Source organism: Clavelina lepadiformis, chromosome 3 (assembly GCF_947623445.1).
Source record: "Clavelina lepadiformis chromosome 3, kaClaLepa1.1, whole genome shotgun sequence".
In the NCBI taxonomy this organism is placed as follows: domain Eukaryota; kingdom Metazoa; phylum Chordata; class Ascidiacea; order Aplousobranchia; family Clavelinidae; genus Clavelina; species Clavelina lepadiformis.
In genome coordinates, this window is record NC_135242.1 from 20,873,491 (window position 1) to 20,889,164 (window position 15,674).

General features: G+C 35.7%; 1 protein-coding gene across 1 annotated transcript; it reads left to right on the forward strand.

The window, feature by feature from the left end:
* Positions 1-589: 589 nt before the first annotated feature.
* LOC143448273 (uncharacterized) lies at positions 590-5,226 on the forward strand. Its single transcript, XM_076947924.1, has 4 exons — positions 590-783; positions 2,440-4,072; positions 4,182-4,348; positions 4,733-5,226. Exons 2-4 carry the CDS (start codon positions 3,888-3,890, stop codon positions 5,005-5,007), a joined length of 627 nt encoding a protein of 208 aa, XP_076804039.1. The 5' UTR covers positions 590-783; positions 2,440-3,887; the 3' UTR covers positions 5,008-5,226.
* Positions 5,227-15,674: the final 10,448 nt, after the last annotated feature.

Below are 15,674 nucleotides of genomic sequence, written 5' to 3' on the forward strand. Positions count from 1 at the left end.
TAATAAGCACAATGCAACAACTTTAAAATAATTTTTGAAAAGGATGTTAAAATAATTGGCAGACAGATATGTACAGTATTTGCATAAGCAGAAATACGTATTACTGCGGGTGTGAATAAACACGGCTGGCGTTTATGCCTAGCATACATGCTTGAATTTTCACGAAAAGTCAGGCTGGGAATGCCTATACAAAAAGAAAAGCACGCATGCATACACAATAACGTTTACATTGAGTCTGGTTTTGCGAGTGATAAGCTAACTTGTAAAATTTTAGACAAAACTTGTAGGCCCAAGTGGCCTATTGTTAGGATAGCCTTTCATAAGTAGATTATTATTTTTTGACTCATTTTGCCTAACGACGTTGAAATAACATTCCGCCTTATACAGTATAAGTAGCCAATAACGATTTTTACTTAGCTGTCACTATTTTGTCGGAAATATTGTACGTTCAAATTGTTTTTTTGAAACACAAGTTAAATGTTGTAACATAGTATAGCCTAAACCTAACGTAAATCTTCTTTACAATCTAAATCTAACTTCAATTAAATTAAACCTCAATTAGCTTAAATCAACTTTTTGCGTATCCATTTAGGCCATTATTCTATAAATAACCTAACCGCATATCTTTAACAACGGGTTACTTGCCGCTGTTTTGTTGTGACCCTATTAGCCCAGGCCGAAACGTTATGAACGCGTTCTCAAAATTGCAGACTGGCAATTTTACTTACGTGTATGTATGCAATTTTGGTTACGCTCACAAAATTAGGCTTTTTGACCCTTAAGGCCAGACATGTGCAACCTTTTTCACTGGAGGGCCAAATACAAAATTTTGAATGACAACGCGGGCCACATGATTTTTTCAGAAAAAAATAGTATCATAAAACGACTTTCCTATGCAGTTTATATAGTTAACACTAGAAGGACGGGGCGCGTCAATTGACGCATTTTCAACCTAAGTGCATCTATAACTTTTAAGTGGTGCATCGCAAAACCGTGATATTTCCTGACTTTTCCTACATTAGTGTTAGGTAACTAACCCATGAATATGAAGTTTTTATTTTACCGGTAGAGATAATTAGCGTGGTCACTACCTAGGTCCTGGAAGGACGGGGTGCGTCAATTGACGCATTGTTACTTCACACTACAAAAACCAGTCTCGCGATAGAGAGCATTGTTTTCTTTCTGCTGATAATTACAGGTTTATCGAATTAGGTCACAGCTGCCAACACAGAGGTGTGACAAACGTGTCGACAAACTATGCAAGTCGACTTTTCCGCAAAACAGAGTAGTTTCGTCACAAGCGCAGCCTAATTTCGGAATTTTTGAAGTTTATCGAAGCATAAGTGTAGTAAGAGTTTCTTAGTTAGATAAATTAGATGAATTAGATAAATTCGTCGGCTTGGTGGTTGCTCGTGGCGTGATAGGAGGGCGCAACTTCCCTTTGAAGAGTTTGTGGGGGAGGTCGTGGGGATGTCCGATGTTTTCCCAAACCATGGCAATAGACAGGTTTCTGGAGCTCATACGATTCCTTCGCTTCGATCTGAAAACGGAAAGGCGTAGGAATCTATTGCATGATAAATTTGCACTCGCTTCACAACTTTGGAACAGTTTTATATCAAACTGCCAAAAAGCATTCATTCCACAGTGGAAGATAACTGTGGATGAGCAACTATTGACGTGTAAGGCACGCTGCAAGTTCATCCAATATATGGCCAATAAACCAGACAAGTTTGGTCTAAAGTTCTGGCTGGCAGTTGACGTTGAAAACAAATATTTATTCAACGGTTTTCCTTATGTTGGAAAAGATGACGCAAGGAGCCCCCACGTGAGTGTGCCCACCGACGTTGTACTGAAACTCATGGCTCCGCTTGTTCAAGGAGGTTACAACGTCACTTGCGATAATTTTTTCACCTCACTTGACCTGGCGTTGCGACTTGCGGAAAAGAAGTGCAGCCTCGTAGGGACAATGCGCCAGAACAGGAGAGAAGTCCCGGAAGAGTGCAAGAAGAAAAAGGAGTTGCGTGAAACAGAAGTGTTTAGGCACGAGTGCTTGTATTTTCAATGCGATTGCTTTTGTTAATTAAAATGCACAAAGCGGACATGAGATAGAAGTAGTTTTTTCGGAGCAACAGCGCAGTTTTCTCAACAAAAAACGTTAGATTTGCGCCGTTTTGACCTTTTGCGTCAATTGACGCACTCCGTCCTTCTAGGTATACGAAAATTGCCTTCCTTCTAGTGTTAAGAAATAGATTTAATGTAGTCCACGACACGAAAATGCGAAAATTTCGAAAATTTTCATTGCTTTGATGTAAACTGCATCAAATAGTGATGGCTAGTATGAACTTCTAACATTTTGCTGAGCACCACGCGGGCCGCTTGGAACAATCTGGCGGGCCGCAGTGCGGCCCGCGGGCCACTGGTTGCACATGTCTGCTTAAGGCCAACCGTACTATCCAATCCGTGCGGGATTTTAGGTGTTTGTGAAATTGTGAGACTACGATGGTTAGTCTTTATACGAGTAAAAAAGGTTACAAAGATATGTTTGCAGCTGCAGGTAAGAAAATGAAACACATATTCAGAGATGTTAAGCTCACACTTTGTGCTCCTGGTATTTATAGTGACGTCTGCTGGAATTACAGAACAGATAAGGGCATTTCGCTGACGAGGTGTGAGATTCCTTTGCTTAGTGTAATTTGCAGATCTTCTCGCGTTTATGATTTATTGACGTAACACAAAAGCCACAGAGTACGCTTTGTTAGACAAGTAAGTTTTGTTTCGAAAAATCAATTATTCTTGCACTCAATTGTCAAAACCGAAAAATGTAACATAATTCAACTGTCAGCTCTCTTGTAGTATAATATTATTTCATCTAGGTTTTACGTACCAGCAGATAGATAAAGATAGTCGTAGGTAGACTATAAACATGAAGTAATTTTCGTAACTATGCTAATGAAAGATGTCAACAATGGTTTCAGCGCTTTCGTGGCTAATTAGCCAGAAACTACCAGAATGTGGTCGAGAGTCAAAGTTTACGTTTGTTGTCGGTGGGCACATCAGAAAATATCCCTTTCTCATAAATACTATATTAATTGTTATGGAGATCGAATTACTAACAGGGACTATCCCTGAGTTGGGCAAGAAAAAAGATGATTTCATCGTAAATGCTTTATTGCTGTAACCGATGGACTGTTTAAATAAAGTAACCTCGTCACATAAGCGAAATGGTATTACAACGTAAGACCGTGCTGTGAATGTGTATTTAAGCGTGTCGTCCGCCTGTCTGTTCGAAAACGAAGTTATGACGTAATAGGGGAAACAAGATGACACATAAATATTGCATAACCAGTAGGCGGCTGAACAGTTTAAGAAGATTTTCAAGAAGCAGACAGGGTTTAAAATTACAGTGTGGTTATTTCACTGACACAACTCATTGTTAAAGATAGGCGGTTAGGTTAGGTTAGGGTATGGAAAAAGTCGATTCAAGCTAATTAGGGTTTAATTGAGGTTAGATTTAGATTAGGTTTAGGTTACTATGTTATAACATTCTGGTTAAGTTAACAAGAAATCTTGAAAAATAACTTTGTACGCACGATTTTTTTTCATTGAAATAGTGACAGTGGTATTTTATTGAGCTAAGTTCATGAGCTCGTGGAAGTCAAAATACTTGTTAAGGATTAATTTGCTTTCAGAATACAGCGCGCAAATATATTTACTTGTTATGTTTTTCCCTGCTTATAGAAGCCGTAGGCTGCATAACCATGGCGCATACTGTTGGATTTAGCCTTAAAGTCTTATAAAAATTATTTATGTTTTAAACAGAAATGATTATTTTAGTGCTGTACTATTTTTAGCCTTTTTATCTTTTGTTAACAACTGATTGTGACATCATGCAATTCACCAATGACATAACAAATCTTCATTTTTCTCGCAACTTGAAGCAAAAAGCCAAGATGGATGAAGTGAAGCCGTATGCTACATACCGGGACGCCCACGGTTCACTAATCGCTGAAACGCCTTGCACGTGGGAAAATGCCAAGCTAAAGCTTGGCAATAACGATATTGAATTTGGAAGGCAAGTGTGTTCAAGTAATTGACTACATCTGTTAGAGAAGATATAGCCTATTGAGATAGATGCGTTGATTACACTTAATTTTTAACAGCATGGTTGGTTGAAATTTCAGGACAATCGAATGCGCAAAAACTTACAAAGAAAACATTAAAAAAACAAAGAAAGAATGGAAATCAATTGACAGCTACTGCAAGCATCATTTCTTGAAATATCCGTATTCTAATCAAAACGAAAATGGAGGCATAGTTAAATACGTCGAAGAAAACGCCATTTCCACAGGTGATTTCATTTGGCCAATCTAAATATAGTCTCCAATTTGAATTTTGCTTCACTTTTGTCGCGTAGCGAATGTATTACGTATGTCGTATGACAACGCATGAAATGTCGTACGAGCTACGTAACGCGCACGTGACTGTAATTCGAGCTATGTCACCTTTAGCATACCGGTACTTTTTCTTACTGACGTCCTGTCATTTGTACATGTTGCTGTTAACAGCTATCCCAGCATGTATTGTTAGGAATAATTACGTCACGCCGTTCTGGTGTTGTAATTTAATCGGACTTGTTGCGTCATAATTCTTTAACTGTGTAGCTAAATGTTAGTATGGCAAACAAATTGTGCTTCAAAATCTGAATAATGCATAACTTTATTTATTTTTGCAGTGGAATCTGGCATGGTCTTGGAAAGGAATAATTACCCATATCATCTTTCTCCGGGCATCGAACATTACGTCGTATGGTCCGTTCGAAACCAATCCAAGGCAACCTATGAAAAATTTGTTAACGAACGATTTCCTAGCAACGCATATGACGTCATAATATTTGAAAACTCGGAGCAAAACAAATCGGTGAAATCAGTGGTGCATGTCCACGTTTTTGTACGTAACAAGACATTGAATCTACCTCTGCGTCCAGCACAAATCGTTTCTCGAATGTAACAAGCTCACTCATATGGTGGTGGAAAGTCTAATAGTAGTTTGCATTTAAATGTAAATTTTATTTTACTTATTTTATGTTTTTATTATTTTGATACCATATAGAATTTTTTTTTTGTTGAAAATGCACTAATCCAACGCTTGCCTCAGAAAGATTTTTCATTGTTTTAATCACTGTGCTTATTTATTTAATAATACTTCTACAAATGTTTCCTTCTCCTACATGTGCAAGTATACAGTGGTTGTCGTATGACAACTTTCACAACATATTTGACGAAATAAATTAAACAATAAACGCAGCAAAAACTCAAATACTATCATAAAATATGCCCAATGCTTATTATACAAACATATAGTGGATCTATAGAAGCATTGGTCCGCTGTAAACAATAATCGTGACATATGAAAACAGAACAGATGAACATTTCATAATTAAGTTTGTTTATGACTCTGAAGACCAAATGCATAAAATGCCAGCTGTTGTTTGAACAACGTTGAATAGAAGAGAGTAATGTGGTCATAAATGTGATGCAATCACGTAGATTTTTTTTTGCCGAAATTGATTTTTTCGGTCACGGTAATGGAAAGTGTTGGGTTTCAAGTTTTACCCTCCAGACTTCTTATAAGTCGAGTAATATACTATATAAGTGACCTCACTTGAAACTGGGTTTCCAAAAATCCACTTTTGAACGATTTCTGATGATAACATTCAAAGTTTGACAATAAAGCTGTTTAAGCATACATTTTTTTGTTAATAAGAACTTTTATTCAATTAGAAAATTACTGTAAGTAGTTTATATTTCTCAATATGCTTAGTTTCTGGAGTCGACACGGAACTGAGCATGTAAACACACATTTTTTATGTAATTCAAACGGGATATACGTAACCGGGCAGGCATGTTCATGAGTGGGAGATCTCCCAAACTGAAGTGAGGAAGTACCTTAAAATCTTGATTAATTTTGGTAGCAGTTTTTAGATTCACATTGCTGCCTCCGTTTGCAAACTTTTTAGAAAGTTCATTGTAACTGCAAACCTGGATAAGTTATTCAAAATACAAAATCAACTATTTCTTTCGCTCTTTGCAAACTTCCGTTTTTGTAATTTTTTTTTAATGTGAAGATTCTTTCGGAATAATCTGTTCCAATATTAGGTAAAAGTCAATCTGTAAGTTTATTCAGGAGATTGTTTTTACGGACTCAAAAGTCTGCTGATTAGTGGAAGATCATGGTAATAACGGTGGTGGTGATTAAGCCGATAAGGCAGATAACACAAGGTCATAAATGTTTATTGCATTCATGCATGATTGTTATTAACATCACAAAATATATCTCACGTACTTCAACACTTACGGTTTACAGCTATAGTTAAAGTTCAACTTGGAAACAATCTATCTAACGAAAGTTTATTAATGAATGACTTTATCTATACCAACAAGAATCAATGTTTAACGCTATTCTGTGATATTAATGAAATTAGAAACCTCTGTTCATTTCATATCTCTGTGCTGTAGAATTATTTTTCTTTTGCTAAGCTCATTCGTCATAGGTTACTAATAAGAATCACGATACCATAAGTCAGGGGTGTCCAACCCGTGGCCCTCGTGAAAGTTCTGAGTGGCCCGCGCGGTATTTTTCGAAATGACTAATATTATCAACTGAATCGTCTACGTAATTTATGGCGAACTTACATTCCGAGAAATTGGCATTTATTGTTTGCTTTCTTTGTCTATTGCTCTATACTATAGAGCAATGGATAGTATAGATAATAGAGATTATAAGTTAGATAATTAATAGAGCAATAGATAGATAATATACTATAGTCTCTAGTGCAGGGGTGCACTACTGTTCAAGTTAATTTTATTGCTTCACAATTTATTTCTAAGATTAGAATTTTGGTGTGAGGGTTTTAATTAGAAATTAGCAGTAAACACTCAAGTGGCCCGCACAATCATTCGTAAATCGCATGTGGCCCTTGGGCCAAAAAGGTTGGACACCCCTGCCATAAGTAAACGATTGCCTTTGGTCTGTTTTGCTAATTATGCGAATTTCAATAAACATCAAAGTATCGCAAGTCGTAGCAAAGTGTTATAGATTATAGAAATGTCAATTTCAGTCAATAAGCCTGCACATCTTTACTTTGTCAATAGATTTCAGTTTTCAATTATATTTGAGGATTAGCGACTATAATATGGCAGCTAATGCCTACAATATACTTTAACTAACGGCTAAATTCCAAACTCTAGCTTAGTCTAGCACATGTATACATATATGTACACAACTACACACAGCAATGTTCTGTGCGTTACCAACGTGATGGCATCTATTTTGAGTCGTGTTTTCTGCTTGACTGTCGACAAAAGCAAGTTTTGACAAAGCAAGGTACAAATATGCTGGCACATGTAAACATTGTTGCAGTGAGCATGATATGCAATTGCTGAAAACTGAGTGTTTACGAACGATCTTTCATCAGCAAAATCTGACAAATCAACAAAGTTTTATTACACTTAATGTTAACAAATTGCCTGAAGAAGGCATTATTTGTAAACTCAACATTTATTTGTCCTTGTTTTAAGATGTGCCGGCGTAGTAACGACAACAAACATCTTATGAGGTTATTAATTTCCTTGTCATTATTGGAAAGCACATATTAGTGGAGTATCTTCTTTTTGATACTTTTTGTAATTGAAATCGTTGCTCAAAATGTAGGCTTTTCCTATTCGTCAGTTACACTCTCTTAAAAATTTAGGGAAGACTTAATATTAATACTAAACACGTACGGAAAGATCTATTTGTTGTAAGCTGTATCATAAGAGTTTCAGAATCGTTTGATATTTCCTTATACTTATACAACGTAAGTACTAAAACTTTGATTTGTAGGTAATATGCTATTAGCATATTGTTGTTAAATTTCTATGTCTATGTACATCACCCAGCACAATGTAAAAAATTTATGGGGTTAGTAAAAAGCATAAACTATATTTAGTACATGTTTAAACCTAATTGATATCTTGGGCGGTTTTCCTACCATAAACAGCTAACAGTACGTTTCATGTTAAATTTCGAATTGGTTTTGCAGTAGGTTGTAAGAACCATGCAATACGGGCGCTGTTGTGAGTACTTTGCAAATTCTTTGATAGAAGCATTTAATTTCGATGATAAGACAAAACGTGCCGCACTGAGCAGTGGTACATGAGCAGAAACAAACACAACGAAACACGAAGCAGTTACGTAACAACTAAGAATTTGATAGAAACGACTATAGCTAATGCACAAACACATCGCAGGAAATGCGTATTGGAGATGCAAAATTTAAAATAAAAACAGTGTTAAAAACGTTAATTTAAACATCACGCCAACGATGAATACTCTGACGTACTTTACAAGCAACATAGCACATCATAAGAGTCCTACATCTTTTACAAACCATAGTAAAATGTTTTGCAGTATGTGAAACAATAAGTATTTTCATTGGGATCATCTTGATTATAAGGTAATGTATAGAGTCTATAGACATACCAATTGAGACATTGATGTGGCGTGCAAGAGAATTTTATTTATAGGATCGTATGTTACTTAGCCAACAGTAAGCCTGATATTTATTTACAGTGCAACGTTGAGAAAGAAATTTGAAAGAACGAATTAGTAGGTTCACCAATCATTTCTGAATTCGTGATTGTGATCTTGGGATCAAAGATGTTTGTTAACTTTGAAAGAGAGAGATAAGTTATAGCAACGCCAAACGCTTACAGGCCTACATAACCAACGCTAATATGACAGTTTCTGACAAAGTTTTCACAGAATCTGGTCTACAAATTGTTTTATTATGCTATGTTATATGGAATAACTTTTACACTAATTTTGTTCTTTCACTGCTTGCAACTGGTTGGTGATATTCCTTTTTGTCACAATCTTCGCCAAACAGCTGCAATTGCTGGTAAAGAAAGAATTTACAGGGATGCCTACGGCAGCTATGTAGCTGAATCGCCATTTTCGTGGCAAGAAGCTAAACAAAAACTTGTAACCAAAAGTGCGCAGTTTGGAAGGTATACTGTTGGTTTAATTTTCGTTTAATGCTTAAACTTATAAGTTTTTTTAACAAAGTACGTTATATAAGACGTAAGTTTACGTTAATTAAAAAGAAACACTTTATTGAATCTATAGAACAGTTGAAGGCCTAAAAGTTTATAGGAGATATATGAATGGAATAAAAAAAGAATGGAAATCAATTGACAGCTATTGCAAACATCGCTACTTAAAATATCCATATTCCATCCAAACTGAAAATGGAAAAATGATAAAATACGTCAAAGATGATGCAATTTCCCCGGGTAACTTGTATTGTTAAAAGTTTAACCATTAAACACAAATATCTATACATAGATGCCTTGAAGTATATGGTATCGTTTGCTGTTTCTAGTAAAATCTGGCATGGTTTTGAAAAGGAATAATTATCCATACCACCTTTCCCCGGGCATCGGTCATTACGTAGTATGGTCCGTTCGAAACCAATCCATGGCAACCTATCAAAAATTTGTTAACGAAAGATTTCCTAGCAACGCATATGACGTCATAGTATTTGAAAACATGGAAGAAAGCAAATCGGTCAAGTCTGTGGTTCATGTCCATGCTTTTGTTCGCACTAAAAAGCTAAATCTATGTTCGCTTAGAACGCATTTGGTTTCAAGGAACTATTATTATTTTTTACTATTATAAATTTGTATATTTATTATGAATTTTAGGAAGTAAATTATCTACTTATGTTTGTTGTTGGCAAATTTTTGGCATCATTTTTGAAGTGAAAGAGAAAATATTGCAAAACCGACTGCAACTAATGTACAAGTGCCAGTTGCAATTTTTTTACAAAGTTAGTTTAAAGTCACCGCACGGGAGCGATAAAGATCACCTCTTGTTGCGTTTTTTGTTGGCGATAAAATTGAAGCGTCACTAATTTTGTTCAATAGTATATCGAAATATTTTAAGACTGTAGCCGCTCCATTTGCTGTAAATAAATAAATATAATTTAATCAAACAAATTGCACTTTTCGATATTGTGAAGAAAATAAATACCTTATATTTCTTATGATATGATAATATGATATCTATTACGATAATAATAGAAACTTGCGATGTTTTTTTTGTAATTGAAATTTTAAGAGAACTTGTCAAAACGATTCCTTTCTGCAAACTAAAGTGAAATGTATAATGGGAAGAAAAAAATTGTTTTGCAAAGTTATAAAGAATACGAGTCTCTTTTATTTTAAACCGTATTGTTATACCAAACCATTAAAACCAATTCTACAAATATATATATAAATAAAAGTTAGTACAAAGCAAGCACTTCGTCAAACACAGATTGTATTAAATGTCAACAACTACTTGATCAACATATCAGAGAGAAAATTTCAATCGTTATTGATCGTTGTGTATGCCACCCACAGACTCGGTTTAATGACACGCTTAATACCAAAGTGGTATTTAAACTGTACTTTGTTTAACCTTACTAGTTTAAGAGACCTGAAAGCCATAATTAGTGCTTGGGATTTCGTTCCAAAGTTAGGTCAAAACTGTCTAAAAGTAATAAATATTTTTTTAGGCTAAATTCGGGTCATGTTGCGCGTAAATCCCGTAGTTATTGTAAAGCCTATATTCGTATAGCTAATGGTACAACCTCAAGAAAGCGGAATAAAGCATGCTAAGGTCTTCAAATCCGGTAAAATTAGACAAGAAAAATTTTAATGCGATTTGCCGCTTTGCAACTTTTCATTGGTATGACATAATTAATCTTGCCTGGGCACCTTTGTAGTGTCAAACAAATCAAGAATTAACGCGGACCCAGCCTTTGTAGTAAACATACCAAGTGCTGTTAACAAGGTAGTTACAGCGATTAAAGAGATTGATCTGTGTTTACATGAACACTTGAAGTTTGAAGCTTTATCCGGTCCTTACCAAGCAAAGTGGTTCATTGACTATAAACACTGAATTAAATCATCGGATTGATTACACATTTGACTGGCAAAGAGAAGTGGGTTATGACCGTAGCTCCGTAAACTAACATGACAATTGTGTCAACGTTAACAAAACAGAAGAATGGTAGCATAACGTTAGCATTTAGAAGAATAAAATAAACTGCTGTGTGAAAGCAAGGAGATAATCGTATGTATAAGTAGCCCAACAACCGTTTTAAACTGTACAAAAATAGAAAATATTTCCTGAAATGATTACAGCAAACTTACCTCCTTATTCAGTAAGAACACTTTTAAATACATTTTTTGTCATTAAAAATTCTCGAATGTACTTTTAGTAAATGAGAATAGTTTCAATCTGAAAAGCGTACTAAATATTTACCAAACAACTTGAAATCGTGCAAATTGTCATAGGCCTAAATTCAGTCACGATTACCATCTAGAAAGAATGTACCAGTCAGTCTCTGCTTGTGCCGCATGTCTCATATCCAGATTTACTATATTGTAATCTGATTAGAATTTTGAATTAAATCTTCTACTGGCGTCTGTGTGACTCGACGCCGACCGCCACCGATGAATGTAGTCGTGCTTGTGTTCGTTTTCTTCTAAACTTGCTTTGCATTGTAAATATCATTCAACCCATGTAAGTTGAAACGACACTTTACTTTGGAAGACTCTTAATAAAAGTTTTTGCGGTGTATTTTTTTTCACTAAGCCAGTTTTATTTAACTGGTTATAGTGTACACTAAAGTTTGTACCGGTTCATTTATTTGGGTAGGCTATAGTCTATACACGACTCCAAAACGATACATGGGTGGAGCCTTCGCTGTACAGACTCTGGTTTTATTTGGAATAAGCGTTTTCTAAAAGATCCATGGATGTGTAAAATTTCGTACACTAATAGCTAGGCGCTTTCGCTCACCTGAGGTTTAGTCTTCTTGTTTTCTAAGCATTAACACGCCTTCTGGTGCTTTGCACCAGACATCTTGAAGATAATTACTGGCGAACTATAATACGTACAGTACTGCGCCGAATTTTCTATTAAGAATTTTACGTAATATGACGTCACAATATGTTAGGACGTACGACATGTTGCAAAAGTAGCGAATTTTCTAGAGATGCATTGTTAGCTTATGCATCCTACTGTGACCGCAACAATAAAAAATTGTAGGTGTTAGAATTTAAAACAGGGTGGCTTTTAGTAATTTGCAAAGCATTTATTAGTTTGAGTAAGAGTGTTACCAAATATTCTGATTTTTATTACATTCTGTAGTTAAACACAGTTCAGCCGCCAGTAGCTATAAGTAAATACATTTAGTTTACTTTTTGTGCCTTAATAAAAAATACAGTGATTGGCAAGGTACACAAAGTTTTCTAAAAATCTTCAATGGGTGCATCAGGACAAAAAAGGTCAAAGAGCGTTGCACCAAGCGACGCTTGTTTTTTTAAATGTGACAGCCCATTTTACTGCCGTGGCACAGATGACACCTCTTTTATTTTCGATGTGGGATAGGTCAAAAGTCATCATGTCATAAGCGGTTTGCTGAAAACTCATGCCCACATTACCGCACCAACTATTGAGTGATGACAGAGAAATTTTCTGCCAGATATCATACCAGGATTTTTGGGCTACGATTGAGCAAGCGGGATGGTAAAGCCCGTTTCTTGCAAGCCTTTCGATTAATCTATGTCGACCCTGAATATCAAATAGCAGTGGAAAAGGCTAAGATAAGAAAAACGCAATCCTTGTTTCACCATGTCAATCAAGCCGGAAAAGGTTTGCGCAAAATTCCAGCCGGGCTGTGGAATTAGAATAATGAACATTTTACTTGCCCTCTTACGAAAGCCAAAGTGATAAAGGCCTGCTGTTATTCTGGCAATATGTTAAACAGCGGTGCTGGCATATGTCCACGGAAAAAGAAGCTTTTCTCTGACCACTTGTGAACCTTCTGCCCGAAGCATGACCTCTCCACGAGATCTGTGCAGCACGGTATGACCTATAACTTTCTTATACTGTACTGATAATAACTTTTGTTTCATTATGTGTTGTTTACCTCAACATGACCTAAAAACTGGATTACAATTCGTCGTGTTAAAATTCACCACGCAAGTCATAACAGTTAGTGCTACCTAGAATGTAAAACGCTACCTACTGATACCGTAATTTATATCCAAACGCGTGAAACGACGAATTGCATACTTACATGAAAGTGATTTGCCTTGACAAAACGCTGTGGCAAAATTTTCTAAACAAAGTTTATAGTTACCTTCAGTTTCAAGTTGCCTATTACAGTGCTTTTCAAGAATGTTTTTGGTTCAGTCATCTCTTTTAGAGCTCATCCAAATGCATTCAACCCTTTTGGAGTAAAACTATTATGACGATTAAAATTTGAAGGGTTATTGTACCAGCACGGACATACAGTAAAGACATTATGGGCTTTTAAGCATCACGAAGAATGTACGGAGTGGCTCCCAGGCTTCCATTTCAGACACATCTGCAGTAGTGAGTTCCAATTTTATTCATTCACCCCTTCAGTTTAGTTCATCGTTTCAAAATTCTTGAATCACCCTGAGGTGAACAGTTCACCTCGTTAAAAAACTTGGCTATTAGACTTTGAGATTTCGTTAGTTAGCTCATCAAGTACAACTTAAAACTGTTAAATGTGCTTATGGCAAAACTAATGTGTCGGTGATTCCTCATGCATCCACTATCGTACACTCGCGCTTTTTCTATCCTCTCCAAACGTTCGCCGGTTTTCAAAACAGTAAGTTTTAAAACTGACGGTTTTGAAAACCCAGTCCCTATTTACACAGCCAGGCAGGTTTCGCAATTTAATGAACGCATTTCGTTAAAATGCCCCATTCATTTTTTCATTACAGTGTTAGCCGTTAAAGCAGCCTCAGCTTACTATAGTTCTGAGTATATGCCAAATATCGCATTGTTTATATAAAGCACAACGTCACAAAGGAGTAAATTTTAGTTTCAACATTTTAACGCTAAGATGCGTGGGAAGGGAGTAAGAGAATATGTCCGTGCGTTGAGTTGGAAAGTTTTTGCACCGCCAACTTACTTATGACAAATGCCTGATTTAATGCTCTCTATTTAAACACTTATGTCTATAAACACTTTGGTAGGAAACTTTGTTATGGAATCTTCAGCATTGCTTAACCTGTTATTACTGACAATTTCGAGCAAAGTTTTAGTTGTAGGGTTTTTGAACCTGTCAAAACTTTCATTTTTCTTAATTTCCAAAGACCATTTTGTAGTTTGCCGTTTTCACTAACAAAAATTATAAAACCGATAATAGTAATGAAAGTTTTGAACAAAACCATGGAATTTTAAACTTGTCACATTTAGCTCACATTAGAATAGCTAAATTGGCAAGTAACATTCTTGATTGAATTTTAGAAGCTACTATATGCGCTTTCTTAAAACTTTGTTTTTCCTAGAAATTAGAATGGATTACTTTGTGGAAGATAGGAAACGCAGTGCTTAAGTTTTTCGCGTGAGATCCTGTGGTATTTTAAACTTTTGATCGTTTATTTTTTGCTGCCTTAATTAATACAATTAATGGGTTTATTGCTTGATAAATTGCTTTGGCTAACTTTTAACATTTGAAAAGAGCTTTCACTACGCGATCGCGGCTTGGTCAGTTTTTCTCACGAGGTTTTTCGCCAACCTAACGTTACTACAGCTAGTTATCGGGCACATGTCATTTCTGATGACATGAGGTTACAGGGCACATGTTATGTGATGACGTGTATTTATCTAAACCGTCATCATGTAAATGTCTTCGTCAGAAAGTCATTTGTCTTGTTAGCGTTTATTCGGTACTGCTCGCAAAATTCTAGAAGTCTAAATTTAAATGGCGTGGACAACTGGTGGATAGTAAACAGATTTCAACGAGACAATTGGCGACTGTAAATCCGACAAGTAGCGCGTTATGTTAAAGTAAAGGGCCAAAAACAGCCGCTGTGGAAACTTGTCAAAAGAAGTTAAGAGCATTGTGACATGCAACGCAACTTGCACTTTTTTTGTACTCATAAAACTTTAGCAAAACTAGAAAGGTAGCACAGCGTTTATAATTTCGGCTTTTTGACACAAAAATCGTTTAACTATCGGTCATTTCCTTTATGATTTAAGTAGTTGAAAGTGTTCAACACGTTTTATAAAACCACCATTATGCTATGAGGTGTACTTATGAAGAAATTTTCATCTTTTATTAAATGATGACCAAGGCGCACAAGATGAAACAAAAAACAACGACAGCAAGAGACGATATACGCAACAAACAAAATGGACGGAACATAAAACGGACATAAATGCTTTGCGATTTCTCGAGCAGACTTAAAGTGCATTTTTTATTTTATCGTTAAAGTTTATTATTGCTGTTTAGTGTTACAGAGTTGACATTTCGCGGAATCGCGACATCGCAATAATAACCAAGTTGTATCTATCAAAAGGACTGTAAATGTTTAGTGTTTAACTTTAAAGTAAAATATTATTAGAACAATCTCCAATTTTGCTGGTAATATTTTGCGGACGTGACGTAATTATTTTCATAACACATGTTCACGTGTGAAATGGGTTTTCGTTTGGGGGATTATTGTTTTGACCTTTTGCAAACGTTTTCAGTTAAACTCCATCCAAGAGATAAATTTTACCAAAAATTACTACTGAAATGACATTTACTTTGCGTTACAACA